General features: G+C 43.7%; 1 protein-coding gene and 1 long non-coding RNA gene across 3 annotated transcripts in view; one reads left to right on the top strand and one right to left on the bottom strand.

Annotated features, from left to right (window-relative positions):
* The window catches only part of LOC135109279 (uncharacterized), a 308,732-nt gene that overhangs the window by 245,937 nt on the left and 36,648 nt on the right, over positions 1-26,147 (bottom strand). Inside the window, exon 3 of the long non-coding RNA XR_010272642.1 lies at positions 11,695-11,828. This is a non-coding gene — a long non-coding RNA (uncharacterized LOC135109279). The remainder of the gene's footprint in view (positions 1-11,694; positions 11,829-26,147) is intronic.
* The window catches only part of LOC135109274 (nephrin-like), a 123,206-nt gene continuing 105,545 nt past the window's right edge, over positions 8,487-26,147 (top strand). For both annotated transcript variants that reach the window (XM_064020558.1, XM_064020559.1), the window contains exons 1-2: positions 8,487-8,878; positions 11,359-11,844. In XM_064020558.1, the coding sequence (XP_063876628.1) occupies positions 11,748-11,844 (97 nt within the window). In that variant the 5' untranslated portion in view covers positions 8,487-8,878; positions 11,359-11,747. The remainder of the gene's footprint in view (positions 8,879-11,358; positions 11,845-26,147) is intronic.

Below are 26,147 nucleotides of genomic sequence, written 5' to 3'. Positions count from 1 at the left end.
AGGAGGACAAAAACAAGTAAAGGAGAACGAGGGAGAGGAAGACGAGCGGAAGATAATTAGAAAAAGGAATGAAGATGACGATAAAAAGAAACAGGATGTCGAGGAGAGCAATAACAACACCAAAAATCACAACTAGAATGATGATGAGGAAGATGATGAGATGAAGGTGAAGAAGGGGAAAGAGGAGGAGAAAGAAGAAAAAGGAGGATGAGAAGAAGCAAGATGAAAACCAGAACAACAACAACAACGACAATAATAATAATAATAACTAGAAGCCTAACAACACAATCTACTCTCTCTTTCTCTTTCTCTCTCTAACAACAAATGAATGAAAACGAGCAAGTGACGGCACCTAAGATTACCACGTATATTGTTTTCCTACCTGCCCGCCCCTTCACTCACTCTCCCGTGCCGCCTTTGTCCCGTCCCTCCTCAGACCAGGAATGACGGCCACGCACAACGCACAAACTCAATCACGGTTCGCCCAACGAGTTTTCCCCATGACGTGAGTACTTCCTGCATGTTTGTCGCTGAGTCTTTGGGCCGCAGAACTAATTGTATTCATCAGTGGTTCCTTTGCTTCATTCCTTCGCCATGTGCTTTCTGGAAATGAGAGAACGTAGTGGTGGTGGTGGTAGCGGTGGTGGTGGTAGGAGTGGTAATTGTAGTAGTAGTAATATTAACACGTTCCTTTCCCTAAAGCAGAAAAAGACACTGATTTTTTTTCTCTTTTTTTTTTTCAAGCAGTGTTCGGATTATTAAAACTTTTCAACCAAACTTTTGCACTTCCACCTTTTTCGCCCCCACTCACTATTCTCTACTCCTCTACCTCTCACACATTTCTCCCACTAAATGAATTTCCTACTTTCCTTTCATCTTTTTTTCCCTTGCGGCATTTTGTTTTCCTCCCTTAAGTTCATTTTCCAAGTTACCTCATGAATATTTCACGTTTCTAACTCCTGTACGGGACCATATGACCTTAGTTGCGTGGTCCCCTACACCAATTAATCAGTTCTACTCCTTTATTGTCCGTTTTCTGTTTACTCTGCAGCAGGATCAGTCATTTCAGTGAGTGTGTGTGGCTGATGGCTTCCACCCCCCGAAGGTCACCGGGGCTTTGGCAAAAAAGAGCAAGGCGTCACCCACTCTCTCTCGTCCATTACACGTGTCGTTAAATACCAATCTCGCCTCACCCTCTCCGCCAATGGTTTATTTCCTTGCGAATTCACTGTGATTGCATCGTACTTCAATAAAAGGGGAATATAAACAAACGTCTTTCCGCTGTCCTTAAAACATTGCCACTGCATCGAGGTCACACCGGAGCTCTTTGAATATTCAGCTTTACTTCTTGCAGCTAAAAGGGTCGTCGCCATTATGAAGTGTTAACAAAATATTATCCTTCATAGGAGAAAATTACTAAAATTGTGACCTGACACCGGCGAGGAGCACCTGGGCGGCTGATGAGGGAGGGGTGCGGGCCGCGTGCTGTCACCTCAGTGCCGAGGGGCTGCCCAGGTGATTAATATCTGCGTTTAGCCGCCAGTGGGTGAAATAGTGGCGGGCAGCCTGTACGTCCCGCACTCCCTGTCTCGCCCCTCACAGCGCGGAGTGAAAGTCAGATTAGTCTTTGGTTTATCTTGTGAAGTGCGGGGAAAAGACTCCCTCAGGGCCTCTCAGCAGGCGTAATGCGAGCAATTTATTCAATTACACGAGTGAGAGGAAATGTAAGCACTTTTGGGAAGCTGCACATTCAGTTGTCGGAATATAAATCGCCTGGAATCAAGGCCTTTCTGGGCTCTGGGGGGATGAAATAACTTAGCATCTCTGTCACAGTCTTTCGCCAATTCATTTGTGCAGCGGCGGCCGTGACACACAGCCCGGGGAGAGGTAGCACAATCTCTAACGCCACTCACACTAAATTGACTTAACTTATTCCTGCCTGTGGGGACGGCAAAGATGCTTTACTGAAAACGAAGCGTTAAAATGTGCAGGCAAAATGGTTTAGCCTTATTATTCAAAATGAGAGAGAGAGAGAGAGAGAGAGAGAGAGAGAGAGAGAGAGAGAGAGAGAGAGAGAGAGAGAGAGAGAGAGAGAGAGAGAGAGAGAAACTTTAAAATTCCGAAAGCTACAATATTCCACAGAGCAGCGCTGCCAGCAAATGCCTCACGTCCAGCACTCTCTCATCACGCACTCCTCACGCGGCAGAAAATACAATGCGCTCTGTGGAAACAAAATAAACACTCACAGGATACTGGCCAGCGCGATCCATGTGTCCTGTAGGAATACCAACAGTGTGTCTTTATGTAGATTTGATGTGCGTTACTGTCCTGCTCTACAGTCTTCTATTTAAGAACAGAAGATAGTAATGGAAGCTGCAAGAAGCCATCAAGCCTACACGTGGCAGTCCCTATATGAAACACGCCAACCTATTTCAACTACCATCCTCAGATATCTAATTCACTATAGGGCCTCCACTGAATAAAACCATCTTACTTAGGAGCCAGTGCAAATTTACTCGTCTAAGTATGTGTATTACCCGCCCTTACTGATGAAAGAATGAGGCGTGTGTGTGCAGTGGTCAGACAGTGGATTATCTCATTTTCCAGACTATTGGACGCTTCATTCATCTTGCTTCAAACGGTCTGTAGCGGCGGCGGAGGCAACATGAGTATTCAGTATCGAGTGCGAGTTATTCAGATTACCAAGAATAGGAACATGAAAACAAGGAAATGCTTTTGATTTTAATGGGAATACTAAGAATTCACACCAGTACCTATGAATGTTAATGAATGCTCTCTGTCAATCAGCTTCCAGTTAATAACAATAAATGTGGTACAATGCAACCTTCAGGCACGTCACAGGGGGCCAGCAGCAACACCACCATGTCAAAGGTAGTCTGTGTGTTAATTTATTGTCTTATACACGCTACCAGCACCAGGCATTCCACATTATTCTTTCGTACCTCGCTTGTCATTCAATTCAGGACAAAACCCACAGTGTTTATGGGCATCACGTGGTGGTGACGAATGGGGTTTTAGAAGCGCCACTTGCATCTATTGCTTAATATAACAGCTACTTGGGTTATCAATACTACGATAGGAATTTATGGTACTCTCTCTCTCTCTCTCTCTCTCTCTCTCTCTCTCTCTCTCTCTCTCTCTCTCTCTCTCTCTCTCTCTCTCTCTCTCTCATCCCATCCATTCAAACTAAAGTCAACAGGCAGACTTTTGGGCATCTCTAACAATAAAACAATACGTATTCGTAAAACAAATCTTCCTGCTGCAGGGAATCCATTGGTCGTCCATCAAGCATTCCGTGACTGGAGGAAGAAGCGCCCTGCCTTAGCACGGCGAGGCGTGGGTAGCGGCGCAGCACTGTGTGGAGGACGCCGCTGCACCTCGCCCTCTTACCCACTGGCGTGTAAAATGAGTTATTAATCAGTGGCTTTATGCACACAGTGTCCCAATCTCCGCGGTGATTAAGACAGGCTGGCTCGTGGCGTCCGGCGCGGCCCAGTAAAGACAATAATACATTTTTATATTTTCCTTATTTATGTTCATTTACGCTGTAATGTATTAGTGACTCGATTATTTTTCTGACACAGCTTATATTCAAATTCTTATTTATTCTATTATGATTTATCCGAAGCAGCATTCTCGTATTATCAAGATTTAAACTATTCCCATGTTTCATTATTATCATTATAATCTATTGATAATAGGATGAAATTCTTATATTTATATGTATATTTTCGTACGCGTCAGCTTATATATATATATATATATATATATATATATATATATATATATATATATATATATATATATATATATATATATATATATATATATATATATATATATATATATATATATATATATATATATATATATATATATATATATATATATATATATACATATATATATATATATATATGTATATATATATATATATTATGTGCTGTGAATTCAGCTGATTATTTCAAAATACCGTTTACTTTCAGTTGTCTGTTTATCAAGAATACTGTTTATTTTCAGCTGACTGTCTGTGACCAAGTCCTCCGTTTCCAGCTGACTGTCTGAGGCTAAGCACTGTTTATCTACAAGTGACTGTGGCTCATCCAATTTCTCCCTAAAGTACTGACGCGTTGGATACCATAAGCCTGAATCTTTCCCACACACATAACACTTTCTGAACGAAATGATTTTATAAACACCGCGCTCATAACACGATAATATCTAGGGGAGATTCATAACATTAATTTTTCACCGTTTAATCAAAATCAAGTCCCCCTCTTTTTGTGTGTCGTGACGTGATGGCAATTAGTGGCGCAATACCCGGCGGCGGTGTTAAAGTGGCGCGGGGAACAAGCCCATACCTTCCCCGACTAAATGTGCGCGTATTCTATTTCACCAGCATTCTAATTATAATAGAAATTGTCAATTGCGTGAATATTAAGCAAGCACACGAGCACGGTAACTGCACGCTGGGTAAAGAAGCAGTATATTCCGTGCAACACACATTACACTTTTGCTTTTTCGTGTGTGTTTTTTCTCTTTTTTTCTTACTCTTTTCGCTATCTCGTACTGTGAAGGTGAGCCAATATGCATCACACGGCTTAATAACACCTAATTTTGCAGACAGGGAAGTGAAATGACGCGGGGGGAAAAAGGGGAGGGCATTATACAAATCAGCAGACCCGCTCTTCCCTCACAGTAAAGGTTAGCAAAAATTTACCGAATATTATTTTTGCAAAACGTAACAGCTCACTGAAACGGCACGGGGAAAAAATGGAAAAAACAATATATAAACAAGCAGTCCCACTCTTTTCTCACACATAGCAGTTGATTGTTGAGTGTAATAATATCCAACAGTGAAGGTTAACAAAAAACTAACCGAATGCACTCCGTAATTAGTCAGAGGGAAACGAAACGATACGTGAAAAAAGGACATTACACAGCTCAGCATTTCTATTCCCCTGTCAGACACGGAAGTTAACTGATTGTGAGTGTAATAATAACCCCACAAGTAAAAGTTAACAAAAAATAAAAGAGTGACTTCATGGCATCTTATTCTGCACACGGTAATACGAGTAGCTCAGAGGGAGGCGCAATGACTCGGAAAACTCGGAAAACATATAGAAACAAGCAGTAATACTTTCCTGTCACACATGAAAGCTACGGAACTTAATATTGCATTGGATATCAGCTCACAGGGAGGCCATATATAAACTTGATGAAAGAAAAAAAGAAAAAAAGGCTACAAAATGCACAGTCCCTTTCCATAATTCGTTTCTATTGAGCTTATTTAGAGATTGGGGGCGAGGGATTGTAATGAAACGGATGATTTTTTTTTCTCTTTTTTTCCTCCTTCATTTCTGTACCTTTCGTCAACCTCCTCTTCACACGTAAGTACAGTGAATAAATGAATAAATAAATCCGGCTTTTACCAGATGGCCAGGCCGCATGATATTAACCAACTGACCGACGCTGTGAATAAATAACCAACCACACGTCACTTGGCATGCATAATACAGCGATAGAGAGACGGAAAGAGGCGTGAAAAAAGGGAAATAGAAATAAATTTGACTTTTACAAGGAGGCATGGATGTTTGATATCGATCGACCAACACTGTGCATAAATAACCAATCGCGCGTCACTTCCCATGCATAGTGCAGTGATATAAAGACGGAAAAAGAGGCGAAGAATAGACATTGTGGAGATAAATCAAACTTTTACCATAGGCGACCGTCACTGTGCGCAAATAACCGCGCGTCACCTTATAGGCAAAATACTATAACAGAAAAGACGGGAAAAGGATGAAATACGAAAAAAAAGGTACACAGAAATAAATTAATCCTTCTCAGTGGGTGTTACTGTATAATATCAACTGACTGACACCAGACACAGCTAAAGACACGTGACCTTCGCATCCACAAGACAATGAGACATAGTAAGAGGCGAGAATGAGAATAATAATAATAATAATAATAATAAAAAAAAAACATTAGCAAATCCAACTTCCCTAATGAGCGCTACTGCATCCCTTTCACTTCACATGCACACCACGCACACACACACACACACACACACACACTAAAAAAAAAAAAGGTATGAAGAACTTTAAAATCAATGATAAAAAAAAAAAAAAAATAAAAATCATACAAAAAACTAATCTAAATTCCCTCATGGCGTCACTGCGTCCCTCAACTCGTAAATCTTAATAGGCCGGCAAGTTTGGCCTAACCCACTTATCTCCGCCACAGCCCTCAACGCTCCCCGACCCATCTTCATTATATCCCGTCCGTCTGCCTCCTCCACCCCGCTAGTCTCCCCAGGTGGATCTCCGCGCCGCTACCGAGAGATCCGTCACCCGCAGCTCCATCCTCTCCTTCATCTCAGAGGATCGGAGGCATCATTACAGGGGACGAGATTCGGCTGGCGTGTTGCTCCTTGCCAGAAAGGGGCGCCGTGGAATGTTATTGTGAGATGCAGGTATAGGAGGAGGAGGAGGAGGAGGAGGAGGAGGAGGAGAAGGATGGGTAGTGTTGAGAGTTGGAATAAGAATGGTGGAATTGTTAACAAGGAGGATGAGGAGGAGGAGGAGGAGGAGGAGGAGGAGGAGGAGGAGGAGGAGGAGGAGAAAAACAGCAAAAGCAAAAATAATAAGAAGAACAAGGACAAGAAGAGAACAAGAACAAGAAAAAAAAACGATTAAGAAAGAAAAACAAAGCAAACAGGGATAAAGAGCGAGAGAGAGAGAGAGAGAGAGAGAGAGAGAGAGAGAGAGAGAGAGAGAGAGAGAGAGAGAGAGAGAGAGAGAGAGAGAGAGAGAGAGAGAGAGAGAGAGAGAGAGAGAGAGAGAGAGAGAGAGAGAGAGAAAACAAGACTGAAGCATTTGGCTGAAGAGAACCATAAAGAAAAATAAAAAAAAAAGACACGAGTGGCAGTAGCCGGAGGAAGACGAACAGAAAGAGGATGGAAAAAGAGAGAGAGAGAGAGAGAGAGAGAGAGAGAGAGAGAGAGAGAGAGAGAGAGAGAGAGAGAGAGAGAGAGAGAGAGAGAGAGAGAGAGAGAGAGAGAGAGAGAGAGAGAGGGGAGAAAGAGGGAGACAGCGACAGCGGCGATAAATAAGTGCTGTTTTTAGTCTGTTATTATCTCTTTTTTCAACAGTCACGAGAAATATCCCTTCAGTACCGTCCCTTCCCCCTAACCCCCCCAAACCCTCCCTCACCTCAAGTACCCCCTCTTCCCCCTTACCCACAACCCACCCTCACCTCCATTACCTTAACCACGCCCCTGACCACACGCCCATCACTTGCACCTCCCTACTGCACACGATAACGCGACCACCACCAACACACACACACACACACACAGGTACGTTTTCCTTAAGTTTCCCGTAAAATACTTCATCCTTTGGCCTCTGTCGGGAGGATTATGGGACATTCTAATAGCCGCTATAGCAACGTATAATAGACAGTAACATTTATCATTACCCCGTCCACCTCTCCTTCCTCCTCTTCCTGCTATTCCTCTCCCTACTACCGAAGCATGTCCGTTAATCCTGATAGATGATAAGGAGCAAATAAAGATGTAAAGGGAAGGTTAATACAAGGTGACTGGCGGCGGGCGGAGCTTGCATGCGGGAGAGAATCACAGTATTTACTCCTATTATGCTTCCCCTGTGGAGGCTCAGAAGATTTAAACGGAAAGAAATATATCTTATAACTGTATTTCGACGAGGGAAGGTCCGGGAAGCAAGCAGGACCGCTGACTTAAGCAGGGTTTGATTCTCCGCTCTGCTTGTAATGGTGTGGCTGAAATATATCGTGGTGCTGTTAGATTCGAAGTCAGTTAGTTACATAGATGGATTGTTATTGTTTGTGCATGGGCTTGAATTAATAGCGTTAAATCAAGTTACTTTAATTTATTGTCTGCCTGCCTTCCTGCCCGCCTGTCTCCCTGCCTGCCTGCCTGCCTGCCTGCTTGCATACACACAGCACATCCATCCATACCGGTGAACACTCCCACGTACGTACTTATAATATTATAATATGCACGTTTGAAACATTATATTCTCTCTCTCTCTCTCTCTCTCTCTCTCTCTCTCTCTCTCTCTCTCTCTCTCTCTCTCTCTCTCTCTCTCTCTCTCTCTCTCTCTCTCTCTCTCTCTCTCTCTCTCTCTCTCTCTCTCTCTCTCTCTCTCTCAGCAGATATAGTGTCCAGTGTAGTGTTGACTGTCCGTGCATTTGATCAACACAATACGGGGACTTGATATCAAAGGAGGCAATACACAGGAGATGCTCGGGGCAGCCTGACACCTGACGCACCGGGAGAGGCACACATGCTGCCTTACTTGCCTCAATGGAGTGATACACCTGAGCATTAGTTTCTGCACTTGAGGATAATGTGCCGGGTGAGCATTCACTCAAGGGATGAAAGAATGAGATGTTGTTGTGTAGAGTAATAAGAAGTAATATTGGTCAATCTTAAAGGCTTGTCGCTCGAAGGGCTTTGTGGTTCTCGGTGAAATGTCCAACAGCAGTTTGTGAAGGAAGGGAAATGGAAAGAAACTGGAAACTGATCTTCTCTCACCCACTGCACTCTCGAGATACCCGCTTCCCCCTCCCTCCCCCGACCCTGGGAATAAAATCAGCAGGCGATACCGGGCCCTACAGACCAGCGAGGCCGAGGTCCAACCCGAGATGGAGCCTCAGTCTGCCGCCAGCTGTTGGAGGGGAAGCGTCTCTCTCTCCGTCACTCTCGCCTCGTCTCATAAACGGGCGCCGTGCGAGTGTGAACTAGTACTTTTTCTGAACCATAATAAAACCGCGGCGAATGTGGATTTGTGTGGCAGCCTTCGGTTGTAAGGTGCGAAGGGAATTTATTGACGTTGTCTTAGCATCAAAAGTTTGTACGGTATTTCAACTGGAAAAAAAACATTGTTGAGAACGGAAACTTAGTAAACGAGCGAATGGTATATTGCACAACACACACACACACACACACACACACACACACACACACACACACACACACACACACACACACACACACACACACACACACACATACAGACAGACGCACACACGAGCAGGAGAGGTTGTGTGAGGAAATAGGGTCACCGGTACGAGGCCATGTCAGTGGGAAGGGAGTGCAGTGAGCGCAGTGAAATATTAGCAAAGGCTGTGAAAGTAATGCTAAGAAATGACGCCTTCCTCGGCATTCCTATCACGCCAACACCTGTGATCACCTGGCTTTGTTTTACCTACGTCCCACACAACGAACAAGATGAATTGGTATTATATAAACTAGTGAACACAAGGAATTATCGTAACACACACACACACACACACACACACACACACACACACACACACACACACACACACACACACACACACACACAAGGAAAATTCTGATCCATTTTCACTGTAACATCATTCACTGTTCCTTTCATATTTTCCGGTGTCTCTGTGTTTCCTCTTATGTTCCTCTATACCACCCCATTACCTCCCCATTACCTCCCTTTCCCTCCCCCACAAGTCTCATTCTAACCCCAATTACCCTCACCCATCAATAACCTTGTTCTGAAATGGGGGATTTAGTGTAGATGCTGTTGTTTATACAATGGCATATATGTTCACCCGTATGTCTGTCTGTTTCTCTCTCTCTCTCTCTCTCTCTCTCTCTCTCTCTCTCTCTCTCTCTCTCTCTCTCTCTCTCTCTCTCTCTCTCTCTCTCTCTCTCTCTCTCTCTCTCTCTCTCTCTCTCTCTCTCTCTCTCTCATTGATATATCAGCTGCAAAACGTTCTTCCCACTGCCGGATATTAAGTTTGCACAAGTTTAAAATGCCAAGTAATTGCAGCCACGCGGTCAGGTAATTGACAACTTTGCCTTATGAGTGGCCAGGGTTGCTATTACCTGTGTCATCCACCTGGGGAAGTCTCCCTTAATGTATGTTTGTTTTCTGCACACCTGAGAATACGAATTTCAACTCCTGCTGCATTTACTCTTCACGCAGTTGCTTCCTTTTTTGTTTGTCGTGTGTATATTATTGGGAATATGACTCTCCTTTAATATGTGAAGAAAATATGCAGGAATAGTGAAGCGTGGTTTTAATGAACAATATTCTAGATCAGAGCTTAAATAAGAGGTACGGAAATTGCCACTCAATGTTCTCTCGGTAAAACTGATTTCATTCCTGCTCTGAAATGCCTGGATGAGCTTCCTGCGATTTCGTGGCGACATTGACGAACTCCTGCGTTTGATTCCGCGTATAAATCTTTGTTCAGTGTCGGGAACTAATCTCCGTTACTGTTTGGTTCATCACACGTCGGCAATTGTATTTTCTCATTTCGTGAATCTTTTCATCTCGTTGCAATAGACCGCTACCACTATCACTACCACTACCACCACCACTACCACTTCGTCTCTGACCCCGCCAGTGTATCGTGGTAGGAAAAACTGACTGTTCTTCATTTCACTTGGATGCATTTAATATTTGAAAGACTTAAAGGTCGCTATACTTTCCACCACCGGATAGTGGCGTGCGTATACTTGATTATTTACCATCTGACACAAAGGTGAGCCATTCTCTAAGACCCATGTGTGACAGGAGCTGCTCCCTTCACCCCGGAGCAGGTGACCTCGACACTCGGACAGGATTTGGGCTCTGCTCTTACCCTTGTACAAAGTTATTGTTTCTTTTTTAAGTTGAACAGAAACAAGATTGTACATTTTTTCATTACTTGTGTGTTTTTTTTTGTCAATAAACTACTACTACTACTACTACTACTACTACTACTACTACTACTACTACTTCTACTGATAACATGTTGCTGGCGAGTGAAATACAAAACAGCACCTGCCAAAGATCATGAGCGCCTCCACACACCACGCCTCTCATAGTGACATCTGCCTCGTGGGCGGGCACACCTTCTGTTCCTCAGCCAGTTTGAGAATGTGAAGAAGTCTCTGTTTGCTGGAGCTTAACACTTCGTGACTCAGATGATGTGACTTGTGAAAATGTCCATCAAAAGTGAGAATAATTGCTAGATAAACAGAAAAGGAATAATAACGTTATCATAATAGTAAAGCGAAATGAAAGGATGGTAAAGCCCCGGAGACGAGCTGTATTATACCGGCACAAACTGCTTAGTGTGTGCGTGTGTGTGTGTGTGTGTGTGTGTGTGTGTGTGTGTGTGTGTGTGTGTGTGTGTGTGTGTGTGTGTGTGTGTGTGTGTGTGTGTGTGTGTGTGTGTGTGTGTGTGTGTGTATGTGTGTGTGTGCGCGCGTGCCTGTCTGTATATTTGCGTCCTTTTAGAATATTAACGGCGTTCCTGTTCAAGGTAATAAAACAAATTAGAAAAAGGAAAACGAGAACACTTTCACAGTGCTGCATGAGAACTATCGTGAACTTAGTGATCGGGAGCAGCGTCGTGGCTGCCGCACGGAGCGAGGCGGACCATGCTTCACCACACTCACAGCACGCCGCTACGCACTCTTGCCCTGTGTATCCCAGAGCCCTGTGTGAGTCCCCCGTGAGTGGCCGCGCGTGTGACCCTTCTGCGTGACAGGCGCGCGAGGTGACACAAAGAAACTGTTGATGAGGTGAAGTGATAGCCAGTAATTACAAACAGGGGACTCCAGTAAGGCGCAACAGTGAGTACTCAACAGGACAGTACCTGGTGCAAGGCCCGGTGACGTGGGACGCTTCCTGCCTCCTCTTCCTAGCAGGATGGGTCGAGTGCAGGGCCCCTCCTCCTTCTGCCCCTTCGTCACCCTCCTTGCCTCCACGCTGCTACATCTTTCATCAGCTCTGGAGATGAAGAAAAGTAAGTATTAATCTCAATGAAAGGGTGAGGTAAAAAGACTTGTAGTGTAGGTTAGGGTAGGTTAGGGTTAGGGTTCTTTCTCTCTCTCTCTCTCTCTCTCTCTCTCTCTCTCTCTCTCTCTCTCTCTCTCTCTCTCTCTCTCTCTCTCTCTCTCTCTCTCTCTCTCTCTCTCTCTCTCTCTCTCTCTCTCTCTCTCTCTCTCTCTCTCTCTCTGCCGTTAGCTATCTTCTCCCTCCCTGTTCGTGATTCCCCACACTTCCTTATCTCCCTTCTTCCATTTTCCTTCCCTCCTCCTCTCTCCTCGCTTGCAAACTCCCCCTCACTCTTCTAATCCCCTCCTCCTCTCTTTACTTCCTCCCCCTCCGAGCAATTCTTCCTCTCCTTCCCTTTTCTCCTCCCCGTTTCCTCCCTTTTCTCCTTATCTCCATGTCTCTCCTACAATGCAAAACTCATTCTTTCCCTTCCTCCCTCCCTTTCTATATTCCATCCACACCATGCAAATGATCCGCCCCCTTTTTCTCCCCTCTCTCCCTCTCTTCCTTCCTGTTACTACCCCTTCCCTTGCCTTCACCAGTTTCTTCCTCCTCTTCTGAATAAGTCTTCCCTCTTTCCCATTCTCTAGCTAGGCACCTCTCCTACACTCCCCGTCCGAAGCATTACCATAGGGACATTAAGAGTTCATTAAGAGGTGTTCTAATACATAAAGTGTCTACCCACTTCTCTTTAAGCTGCTGGTGTAAAGGGGGACATATCTGAGAGACGGTGAATGCTTAAGTTTTTATATTCTTTCGAAAATCACAGAGGAATTGGACGGAATGTAAATAAAAGTGATGGGCTTTTGGTGTAGTTCTCTCTTCTCTCTTCAGGAATCTTTGGGAAAGCTTATATTTGGTGTTAACATATTGAATAAAATGGAATAAAGACAAAAAAAAAAGATTAACAAGAGTGCTCTATAAGTTTTCGCTTTTAGAATCACACGAAAAAATAACTCCTTGACGCCGGCATACATAGAGTTATCAACAACTGTATAGGGATTAATTTCCAAGATACTACTAGGAATGTATACTAGAAATGTGAGTGAACTATAGATCCAAAAGGCTGTATATTTAGCCGTTCTATCATTATGCATGCCATCTATACACCTGTGATACTCATCTCGACTAATCTGGGAGGTACTACTATGGGCTTGGTTAAGTTAGGTCAGGTGAGGTTTGGTATGGTTAGGTTAGGTTAGGTTAGATTAGGTCATGTTAGGTTAGGTCAGGTTAGGTTAGGTTAGGTTAGGTTAGGTTAGGTCAGGTTAGATTAGATTAGGTTAGATTATATTAGGTTAGGTTAGGTTAAGTTAGGCTGCGTTAGGTTCCTTCTTGATTCATCTCATGCCTGCACCTTAAACCGGCTTCGCTCAGTTTAATACGTAGAAACTAAACGTGAGCTATGGATTTTGACATTACCATACAAACGTAACAGCCAATCCTCTCCCCTCTATCTCTCTCCCTCCCTCTCTCTCTCTCTCTCTCTCTCAGGCAGTCAGGCATGCGCGGGGGGACCGGGAAAACACATGCACAAAAAATTCATGAGTAACGTGGGGCCATCGAGCAGCGGGGCGGAGGAAGGTTACAGCGTGTCCATTACCGTCAGGAGAGATGAGATGACACTACGAGTCGCTACATTACCGATCATATTTATCTCCTCCCACATCCTGCTTCCTCCTCCTTCACTCCCGCCCTCCGTTGCATCTTCCCACACTCCGACACAAGCTCTATATACACCCAACACTTCACTTACCCTCTTCCAACGTTCTTTAAGCTGTTATTCCTACTCACCAGCACCTACTTCTTCCGCCCTCCGTCGCTCCTTCCCACACCCTCACGCAAGCTCTAAACATACCAAACATCTCAGTCCCTTCCAACGTTCCTTAGGCTCGTTTTCCTACTCTTCCCTCCTACACTATGTCAGTCCTTCTCCTATACAAACTTCCTTTCTTCCCACGTTCCCTGAGCTCTTCCTACTCCTCTTTCCTTCCCTCTATCACTTCTTCCAAGCAAGTTCTATACATACCAACACTTCATTTACTCCTTTCCAACGTTCCCTAACCTGGCTCTTCTTCCTACTCCTCCCTCCCACCCTTCATCACTCCTTCCAGTACCCAAACTCTAAACACACCCAACACCTCACTTACTCCCTTCCCACACTCCCTTAAGCTCTCCTTCCCACTTCTCTTCCTCTCTCCTGACGATCCTTCCGGCGTGTCTTTCATTAAAGCGTCCACCTCTCATTTCGCAAGGCTCCGGGAAATGACTCAGCCCTGATTCCGGCGCAATGAATCTAAATTAGGGAGGTTTTATGCCTGTACTTACGGTTATGTACATTATTTGTCACGCCCCTTGTAGGTGTAGGGGAAAGTAACGAGGCCAAGATGGAGGAGAAGAAGGAGGAGGAGGAGGAGATGAAGGAGGTGGAGGAATAAAACGTGAGGAGAAATTGTAGAAGGAAGAAATGATTATAAGGAGGAATGACATGGTGATGAGGAACATGAGGAGTCTGATAATGATGATGGAGAGAGAGAGAGAGAGAGAGAGAGAGAGAGAGAGAGAGAGAGAGAGAGAGAGAGAGAGAGAGAGAGAGAGAGAGAGAGAGAGAGAGAGAGAGAGAGAGAGAGAGAGAGAGAGAGAGAGAAAAACAAAAGATATAAACATAGACAGATAGACAAACAGAAAGAAACAGAGAGACACAGAGACAGCCAGACAGACAGAGACCAAGGAAAAGAAACAGACAGAGAGATAGAAACACAAGACGAGCGAGAGAAGACGCACCACCACCACCACCACCACCGCCACCACCACCACCACCATTACCACCACCACGGAAATGTATATAAGGAAGAAATGCAGACCCTCAAAGTTATGACAAATGACCATGAGGGTAATGAGGCGTGGGTGGCGGGCCAATACAACACTGGTGCTCACTGAGGCGCGGCGGAGTTTAATCACAACACCTGGCTAGCTAAATTACTGAGGTGAACGTTATATTACATTATACTGTCACCTGGTGCATTACCTTCGTTAATTTATTTATCTGTTGCTTTACGTATTGAGAGAGAGAGAGAGAGAGAGAGAGAGAGAGAGAGAGAGAGAGAGAGAGAGAGAGAGAGAGAGAGAGAGAGAGAGAGAGAGAGAGAGAGAGAGATTATTCCTGTAAATAATACTATCATAGGCTTCTTAAATAATTCCATACTCAACGTGAAATTTTAAGCCTTTCTGTAAATATTTGTTTAAAAAGAGAGAGAGAGAGAGAGAGAGAGAGAGAGAGAGAGAGAGAGAGAGAGAGAGAGAGAGAGAGAGAGAGAGAGAGAGAGAGAGAGAGAGAGAGAGAGAGAGAGAGAGAGTTATGTTTCTCATTTTACTTCCTTGTTTGTTTGTTTGTTTGTTTTTTTATCGTTGCATAGCTCTGTATCTGGTTAGTTCTCTTTCTGTCTCTCTCTCTCTCTCTCTCTCTCTCTCTCTCTCTCTCTCTCTCTCTCTCTCTCTCTCTCTCTCTCTCTCTCTCTCTCTCTCTCTCTCTCTCTCTCTCTCTCTCTCTCTCTCTCTCTCTCTCTCTCTCTCTCTGTCTCTCTCTCTCACACACACACACACACACACACACACACACACACACACACACACACAAAGCTTTATGACACACGCAGCCACACAGACAAAGAGACAAGGACAAACACACGAACAATAAAAGGCCATCACGGGCGGGGAAACATAGCTACGTAAACAGGGAAAAATAAAAATAAATAAATAAAAAATCAACCAAATACAACTACAGGGAAGGAAACAAAGGAAAGTAAAAATTAACATCACTCGAGGCATGGAAATTATATAAGACAGTAAAAACACATCAATAAACACGAAAAATATACGGAAATGTAAAAGATAAATAAAATAAAAAACTGCCGGGGAAACGAAGGAACACAAACGTAGGACTAGAAAGAAAAAAACACAGGGAAAAAAGGAAACAAAAAAAAAAAAGGTAATGTAAAAATCAACATTATCTGCAGCACTTGAATAACATAAAGAAAAAAACATTAACCGCATACACAAAGAAACACAAAGAAAGACACACGGGAGAGAAAGAAAAAAGGAAATGGAGACTGGAATGCATAACACAACAGACAGGTATTGTTACTGATCTTTCGTGTCACCTTTAAACACTCACCTTCAACGCAAACTGACATTCTAAACCAGTACTTTTTTTTTCATGTTAATTAAGAAGAAAGGCTAAGCTGTACCGGTGCTAAAGGACAGAGGATAGGAAACGAGAGATGAATTAACAGGGATATAAGGATTTAGGTACGTCTCTCTCTCTCTCTCTCTCTCTCTCTCTCTCTCTCTCTCTCTCTCTCTCTCTCTCTCTCTCTCTCTCTCTCTCTCTCTCTCTCTCTCTCTCTCTCTCTCTCTCTCTCTGTATCACTCGCTCTTTCTCTCTTACTGTTTTCCTATTCCTTATTCTTTGTTTTTCCCTGTCTGTTTTTCATGTGTACCCTCTCTCACGTCTCTTCCTCCCCTTCTAAGCTGTCTCCTCTCAGTCTTCCTGTCGTCGCCACGCCCAGATTTACCTACACGATGTCTGCCTACCACACTTTTCTCTTTCACCAGTCCCAGCCCTTCCCTTCCATCTGGCATCCCTCTTCACTCGAGCCAGGAGGGTTATAACACAGATGGAGAAGGAAGATGCAGAGAACAGAGATGAAGAACAGCACAGACATGATGCAAAGGAAGTAAACGATAAGAATGAGAGTGTAAGATGATGATATGCAGGAGCAGGGAGAGATGGAGGAAGAGGAACAAGGATAAAATGAAGGAAGACGCAGAAACCATAGATGGGGAATAGAACAGACATGGTTAGAAGAAGGAAAAGGTAAGAATGAGGGTATGGAGAACGAGGGAGAGAAGGAGGAACAAGAATACGTCGAAAAGTAATTGATAACACACCACTGCCTCTAGACACACAACCGGAAGGGACTGCGATGTGAAATATGACAAACATCCTGCGTAGAAGTAAATAAAATAGGGCAAACCAACTCCGTAGATGTATGCCCGGAAGGAAGTCTCAAAAAAAAAAAACTTGGGAGAAAAAAAAGAAGTTCCTGAGTTTGTATACATATCGAGAAAAGTCTCAGAATGTAAACACTTGCTCCTTTTACCGAGGGTCACTTGCCTTTAGAGTTACATAGATGTATATATAAAGGTTTTGACATCTCGTGACCAGACTAACGGGATGAATACACGAATAAAGGGAGAGATAGCATGGGTGAATAGATAGCCTTAGTTGATTCAGGGTTTGTAGTAGTGGTGGTGGTGGTGGTGGTAGTGATATACAGTGATGAAAGGGGCGCATACAATGGTGTTAGTTATGAAGGATGTGATGAATGTACCGGCTATAGTGATGGTGGTGGTGGTGGTGGTGGATTGGATGGTGGCAGTGGTGGTGGTAGAGGACGGTAATGGTGATGAGTAATGGTGTAGTAATGGTGATGGTGATGGTGGATTAGATAATGACAGTTAGTAATGGTGGTGGTGATAGTAATGAAGAAGATTTTGATTGTAATAGTGATGGTGGTGATAGTGACAGAGGTGGCGATGGTGATGAGCAGAGATTTAGTAGTAATAGTGATAGTGAATTAGACAACAGTGACAACGTTAATGATGGTGGTAGTGATGGTGACAATGACGAAATGAGTAGCAATGACAGAGTTGGTAGTTGGGGCAGAGATGGCAGTGGTGGTGAGTAACGGTGTAGCAATAACGATAGTAGTAGGGGTAATAGTGATGACAAATTAAATAACAGCAGCAGTGATGGCGATAAAAGGATCAGAAGAGGTGGTGATGGTGGTGGTAGAGACAGAGGTGGTGATGGTGGTGGTCGTAGCAGTGGCAGTGACACATTCAAAAATCTCCAACATTTAAGCGGATCGGGTAGGACATCAATAAAGATTTCCAGGTGAGGCACGGGAGCCGCCCAACCAACGCCACCTGTCCTATTTCAGGCATAGAAAACGAGGGCTGGGAGGGGCACTCAACCCACGTAACTATGCCGCAGGGGAGGGAACTTAACTTATAGGGCGCTGCCTCCTGCTACCTTAAGTCCAGGCCGTTCAAGGGGAAGGGGTGTGAGGGACAGTATTTATAAGTTGACGCCCCGCTGCTCGCTCTCCTGCTTCCCCCTCTGGAGTGGGAATTAATAGAATGGTTAAATGGGGGGATGAGAGAGAGAGAGAGAGAGAGAGAGAGAGAGAGAGAGAGAGAGAGAGAGAGAGAGAGAGAGAGAGAGAGAGAGAGAGAGAGAGTTTGCGAGTCTCTATGTGTTGGAAAGAATAAAAGAATAAAACACTAGAAGATGAAAAAAACCCACTCATAATGCAATTAATAAAACGAAACAAATAGAATACACCTCTATTACGTTTCTCTTACTATCTGTTCGACTATCTCCTTATCTACTTCATCTCTATCAACCCGTGCGTCTGTCTGTCTGCCCAGTGACTCCCTGACCCCTCCTCACCCCTTATACTAAACTCGTCCCTAACAGGAGACCAGACAAGGACTTAGTTGACTTTGCTAAGTAACTCTGCAGATGAACGTTGACAATGAGAGTCAAGATCACACGACATCATCCACCAATCAACGTTTAGCCACCCAACCCAATCAACCAATCAGACATTCACTTATCCTGCCGACCACCCAAAAGACGATCAATCAGGGAGCTAAGGGATAGCAAGTCTGCCAACCAGAAGAAACTCAACTCAAACGGCACACCAATCACCAACATTCCCAGACAGCCATCCACGTAACGCTCCGGTGCGCTTGGCAGATCCTCGTAGCAGCCAGAGCCTCCCTCGCCTCATCTCCTCTCGCCTCGCACGTGGTTCAGAAATAACGTAGCGTCACACCAGCTGGGAGAGGAGCGGGATAGGGTACCACATCAGCCCTCGCCTCACGTTGTAGTTTCTTATGAGCGGCAGAAGAAAGGTTAAAGTTCTAGGACCCTTGCACTTCAGCCTCGCCAGGACTCGATGCTACAGTTGCTTTCTAGTGATGCTACCGATGTGTGAAGCAGTAGTGAGGTACTGAATTCATGGTATTTAGGAAGTAAAAGTACCGAGACGAACAGACAGACAGACAGATAGACATAAAGACAAATTAGACAGATAACCAGGTAAATAGACAGAGGTAATGACGAAAAAAGCTTAACAAGCTGGAAAACAAGTAGATAAACAGACAGATAGACAGAGAGACAGACAAACAGACAAGCAGAAGGGCAAACAAGCGCAAAGACAGACAGACAAAAGAAAAAAACAACCAAACACGCACACACACACACACACACACACACACACACACACACACACACACACACACACACACACACACACTGCCGCTCTCACAAGAATATAATATGAACATCCGTGGGTCGCGTCACCTGAAAATTCCATTACGCGAAAACATGGGAAGAGTGAGGGAATGTGAGAGGATGAGAGAGGCGGGAAGACGAGCCCTTGACACACACCTGACGCCACCTCAGACTCCGGCATAAGTCTGCTAAGTCTCGCAAGAGTCCTCAGAGGTATCACAAGTTCTCTTCTAGCTCTCCCTCCCACACGCCACGGAGTCACTTAAGCAAAAGATCTTTCCTATCACAGCAAGAAAATAAAGGTTCAGTACTTTAATCTTTTTCTTTATAAAGTGAATTGTTAAATTGCACAAATCCTTTCTACAGGCTATTCCAAAATTCCCTATCACTGCGAGAGAATAAAGGGTCAGTAGTTTATTTTTTTCCTTGTAAAAGCCAACCGTTACACTCCAGATCCTTCCTAGTGTCTATTCAAAACTTCCTTATATGCCTTTCTTTGTCTCAGTGCGTGCCCAACATCAAAGTGCTTGGCGATAAGCGAAACGGACACAACAGCAGAACCTTCCCATCTCGTCTGAGGCCAGCGACCCTTCCCCTAAGCCTCCGTACCACTGTGTATTCATATGAAAGCAGGATGGTGATATCAAGTCAGGGACACGCTCATGTCTGTCGCTCAAGTAACCACCTTTACGCAGGGAATCGATGGCGCTCACTCTGAACGCCACAACCCACACGCCTCCCTCGCCAAAGCGGGTACGTTTTGGGAAGGAGACGTGTCCTTCACTGGTTGTGACAAGACCTCTCTGCGACCGAGTGGCGGGTCCTTGTTGCTACTGTTGATGCTAAACGAGAGTGAAAAGGAGTATGACATCACGAACTCTATATCGAAGTCTCTAACACACTCAATTACCTAGGCTGGAAAATACTGTACTGAAATTAGATTATAAAGTGCTGAGGAAGGTAGAGAACAAGATCATAAGAGTATAACACAACTAAACGTCTTTTATAGAGACCGAGAAGGAGTGTAACATTAGTAATACTCTTTATTTTGACTCAGCTACCACAGTGATGTTTTATTCATGCTGGGAAATGCTACCTACAGGTGGGTATACAATGCCAGAGAAGGGAGGGAACTAAATCATGAGGAACATCAGTGTAGCACCACAAACACTTCATATACGTTGACACGACCACCACAATCATATTTCATTCAGGCTCGGAAATAGAGACCAAAAGTGAGTAAGCAATATGAGAGCCAGGCCGTAAGATCACAGGTAGCAGAATTCATTAATCCCTCCAAAAAAAGGAAAAAGACACCTCTTATTATATTCAACTCGCTTCTCTCTGCTGCTCGTCCGTTTAATTCATCCTCATTAAATATTTCATCTCATCATCTCTTTCTACCTTGGCTTCACCTTCCATTAACAAATTACCATTGTCTCTACCTCAGTAATCTTGTTGCCACTAGTAGCAGTCAACAGAACACTAAACAACACACAGGAAGGACAAGCAGCAACAGACCTCTTGGCCACTAAAGCTACACTAAGGAACACACAGGAAGGACAAACAGCAGCAGACCTCTTGGTCATTAAAAGATATTGAAAAGCTACATTATCTAATCCAAATTAAGAGACGAAAACTGAATAACTTTTACTTCGGATTGTTCTTGAGTTCATTATGCCCCCAGTTTTCTTTTTTCGTGTGTGTGTGTGTGTGTGTGTGTGTGTGTGTGTGTGTGTGTGTGTATGTGTTATTTCCATCCCACTTTGGTAGTTAATAAGAGTAAGTTCCACCGCATTTGCAAGACTTGGAGCTCTAATCCCCCAAATTAAGACTGCCGGCACAAATTAATAATAGCATTAGAGTAATACAACTAATTAGGAGGTTAAAAATGAAAGTATAAATTATGGGGTATATATACTTTTTTTACAATAATTCCTGGCCGTGTTGTGTATCGGTATTATTTAATGAGCCTACAAACTCTTAATTAGATCATGAGGGGAAGTAAATATAATAATAAAATAACTGTAATCCTTGGGTCTATCAGAGGAAAACTGCACAAGCTTTTTCCCTCTTTTTTACTTTCCTCCTTTGTTTCTTCACCCTGTTCATGTATACTGGGCTAACTCGTGTGCTAACTTAGGTGCTAACTCAGGTAACACAGGTACTTATACAGGTGCTAATAAAAGGTGTTATCTAAAGGAAACAGTACAAGATATTTCCCTTTAATTTGTCACTTTTTTTTTTACATCAACTAGTTCATAATTAGTTAAATCGTGTGCTACCTTGGGTGGTAACTGAGGTAACACACACGGTAACACAGAAGCTAATAAAAGTTCACAGCACACACTAACTTAATTAATCCAGGTGCTGAAAAAAAAATTATCTCCCTGTTCATACATACTGTGCTGACTCGTGTGCTAGTTTAGGTGCTAACTCACATGACGCAGCCCCCAACACAGGTGCTAACACAGGTGCTAACACAGGAGGAAGAAACGTTCACGGCACACTAACTTGATCCACGTGCCGGGAAAAATTTACGGGGATTGCCTCGATAAATCCATAACTACCTGTTTCTGATGCAAGGAATATGAAATGGTTTACAGCTTTATGGCAGCGATTCAACGAGTGCTGTAAATTCTGAAACTGCTTTATTTTTCCCTCCAACGGCGCCCGCTCTAAGTGCCGTGATAACATAACAACTCCTTTCCGGTATCGAGCTTTTATATCCTCTCTCTCTCTCTCTCTCTCTCTCTCTCTCTCTCTCTCTCTCTCTCTCTCTCTCTCTCTCTCTCTCTCTGAAAAGGATCCAACGGGTCCTTAATTACAATAATTGTTTGGACTGTCTGGCGCTGTGAAAAGAACAAACTCTCTCTCTCTCTCTCTCTCTCTCTCTCTCTCTCTCTCTCTCTCTCTCTCTCTCTCTCTCTCTCTCTCTCTCTCTCTCTCTCTCTCTCTCTCTCTCTCTCTCTCTCTCTCTCTCTCTCTCTCTCTCTCTCTCTCTCTGTCAACTGTAATCAACCCTTTCACAATACCTTCCTCAATAATATGTACCTGCCGACTCGTACCTGTCCATACGTACCCTGATGCTGAGGAATACGAGTTTACTACCTGCACCACGTACCCTGAGTTCGACTTCCTCCCTTGTGGTGCTTTCTCATTCATCCCCTTCTTCACTTTTTTTTTAATTAGATCGAGTTAATCACTGCACTCAATGACCAAATGAGTGGTGTGTATAACGCTTATTTTTTATGTATTTATTTTTTTTTACCGCTACGATCTTTATTTGTCATTTAGAGAGCTGTAAAAATAGTTTATACACACACGCATGAGAAATTAGAGTTTATAAGGTTAATTTCAGAGACCGTTGTGTATTTGTGCTTAAGAAATTGTAGATAATTATCATGAAAATTGTCCATAAGTCTTTTTCTTTTTTTTTTCTTTTTTTTTTTTACCTTCGCCTCAGTCCTGCCGCTTCCAAAAGTCCGGACCAGACAGGAGGCCGCCAACGAGGTTCCCCGCGCGCCTGTAGTGAGGGAAATAATTCAGCAGGAAGTCGTGAATTCTTGGAAATTAATTACAGCCAAAATTACTCTCATCAACGCATCGAAAATAATAACGTGCTACGAGGAAAACACTGTGAGGCCAGACTTTTAACGAGAGAGAGAGAGAGAGAGAGAGAGAGAGAGAGAGAGAGAGAGAGAGAGAGAGAGAGAGAGAGAGAGAGAGAGAGAGAGAGAGAGAGAGAGAAAACGACATGCATGAATACTAACACACACAAAACACACAAACACACACAGAGACAAACCATCTCAAAAAATAAATAAATAAATAAATCACGAAAAAGAAAAACACAAACACACAAATAGACACACAGAAGACTCCACAAACAAGCCTCACAAGTCGACGAAATAATCAAAAAAGAAAAAAAAGAGAAGGAAAAAAAAAACAGATGGAAAAAATAATCCTTTAAATATTGGGAAACTTTGGTATAAGAGGTGACCAGGCGAGGTATAAGGAAAGTACACTGATAATTGGGCTCTCGTTACGGCGAGGAGTGATCAGAGGCTGGGATAGGGGAGGGAGGGGTGGAGGGATGGGTGGAGGGTACCGCTGCCTAATTAACAAACTTGCCTGACTGAAGGGGAACACCACTTGAACTGCTGACTGCCAAACTGCTCTGGTCTCTCTCTCTCTCTCTCTCTCTCTCTCTCTCTCTCTCTCTCTCTCTCTCTCTCTCTCTCTCTCTCTCTCTCTCTCTCTGCCTACTTTTACATGTTGTTATCGTTGCTTTGGTTGTTATTATTATTATCATTGTTGTTTTTTTGTATTTTTTGGTATGTCAGTAAGAGAGGTAATGATGGTAGTAGTAGTGTGGTAGTAGTAGTAGTAGTAGTAGTAGTAGTAGTAGTAGTAGTAGTAGTAGTGGTGGTGGTGGTAACAAAAGTACCAGTAGCAACATATGTATCCCCATCATCATCACCACCATTGCCATTTACGTAGTTGTTATTGCTGCTTTCCTTTCAATAGCGCGCCTCCCCCTTTCGGATTGCTGCTCTTTACTTTTGGCAGGCGGCTCAATCATTCTGCCCAACTCCCCGCTAAGTATGACAGAAGACCAGGAGGCATAACTCACTGAAATAGCCTTTCTTAGACTCCAACATGTTATTATTGCCATACATACTGAGAGTCCACCTTCGTTTACCGATACTCTTATTGATATTCCTGCTCCGTCACACGTAATACCAGTTAACAGTCAGCATTTCCGATATCCTCACTGATATTCCCGCTCTGCCTGGTGACTAGGGAAGAAGAGGGCATTGGGAATTGATTGAGTCGTAGCGCTGCATTAGTAAGGTCATATGTCACTGGGTAGGGTTACGAGAGCGCGCTACCTTCCTATTGAAGGAATGCCTCACCAGGAGCTATGAGTGAGCAGATCAAGTTTATGGGGAGCGGGCGTCGTGTAATGTGGCTCTGTGAGAATACTTCGCCTGAGTTGGTAATGCTGTTCCGTCTATTGCCTTGTAGATATTGACAGGTCGACTGGTGGAGTGATTGCCTGTCTGATTGGCTAGATGACTGACTGACTGGCTGATTGGTTAACAGAATGGGTGATTACTTACTGGCTGACTCACTGACTGGTTGAGTGGCTGAGTGGTGGACCTCCTTAATGAACTGACATGCCATTTGGTTAACTAATTGATTGGTTAACAGACTGACTGAAGAAGAAATCAAGATATTAAATGAATAGTTGAATGACTGACTGACTTATTGACTTAATGACTGACTTAAAATTCAAACTGATCAAAGTTGAAAATTATCATCCACGTAATGTTCCTATACAAAAAACAAAAGAATATTTAATGTACGCATAATGTGTCTTTTTATCTCTTCATCTCCTTTATCAGTTAACATTTTTAGATTGATTTGTTTCACTTTTATTTCATGACGGCATAATTACCTAAACAATTAAATAAGACACTTGATCTCGACGAACCTTCCCGTCCCTGGATCAGTAAGGAAACCACCATCACCATGCACTCCTCCCTCAGCCTGGCGTGTATGGTGTCTGCGTCCTGAACTTGAGGCAGCAGTGGTGTGATAATCGTAGGCGAGACTGATGGCGCGGGGTTATTGGTGTCTAACCGACCATTAAGCGGCAGCTGTTGTTGATACGCCTCCGTGTAAATTCCTGTTATTGGACAATGCAGTGGCTTCGTGTCCCCGGCAGACTGAGTGCATAACGTGGCTGCCTATCACGAGCGCAACCTCAGAGGAGACGTACTCAGTCTAAGAGGCTGCGTAATTTTTAACTTAAGTTTCACAATCAATTATTTTTTACCAGTGTTCCCTTTGTAGCCCTTGTTTATCACGTCACGCAACCCTGAGTCTTGTTCCCTATCTTCCTTTCTTCCTTTCTCCTTTCTCCCCTAATTCCTGGCCCCGTATCTTGACGCCTTTCCTTAATTTCTCGCCCTTCACCCTCTTCTACCTCGCTCTTCGCTCTTCCTTACCTCTCCGTCCTCGCTAGACAATGGAGACGTCACGCTAACACTTTTTTCCCATCTTTCACTCCTCACTTTTACCACACACACACACACACACACACACACACACACACACACACACACACACACACACACACACAAAGCGCACCCATAGCTCATTCAATTCATCCTCTAATTAAACTACACAAGATGAGAAATCCCTGAACAGAATTACTCGCCCATTCCTAGTTCTCTTTTCCTTCCCCTCCTTCCTTCATCCTCCTCTCTCTCTCTCTTTTTCTCCTCTCTTCCCCCTCCCCTCCCATATGTCTACACTCTTTTGCTTTTACTCCCACTACAGTTCTCATTCTATATTCTTTTCGTTTTTTTTTTTTTCACTTCACATCCTTGACTCATCTCTCGTCTCTCCCAAATTCTCATAGTCCTCCCCTTCCACTTATCTCTCCTTCAGTCTGCTTTAGTCTTCTACCTATTCTACTCCACTCCATTCTCTCTTACATTCCCCTTCCTTAACATCCTCTTCACTCTCTCCGAACTCTCACTCATGAATTCCCATACTTTGCTTTCCCTTCCCGACTCTCCTCTTCTCTCTCTCCTCTCTTCTCTTCAGCCTCATTAGTATTCTCCTCGACGTTGCTCGCTTTTCCAAACTCCTCTCACTTCCTTCTTTCCTCTCCCTCTCTCTTTCTCTTACTCTCTCTTTTCCTTCTTCCTATTCTTCTACAATATTTTCAGTCATGCATCTCCTCCATTCCATATTTTAAATTTATTATTTTCAGCCTTTTCACTTCCTATAGCAATATCTCATTTTTCCATCCATCCTTCGATCCACCTTGCAATTTATCCTATTTCTTCCTTCTTTTCCCTTCCTCCTCCTCCTCCTCCTCCTCCTCC

This window comes from Scylla paramamosain, chromosome 18, assembly GCF_035594125.1.
Source record: "Scylla paramamosain isolate STU-SP2022 chromosome 18, ASM3559412v1, whole genome shotgun sequence".
NCBI classification, from domain to species: domain Eukaryota; kingdom Metazoa; phylum Arthropoda; class Malacostraca; order Decapoda; family Portunidae; genus Scylla; species Scylla paramamosain.
The sequence above is the reverse complement of the archived record's forward strand: the minus strand, read 5'-3'. Positions and strand labels throughout refer to the sequence as shown.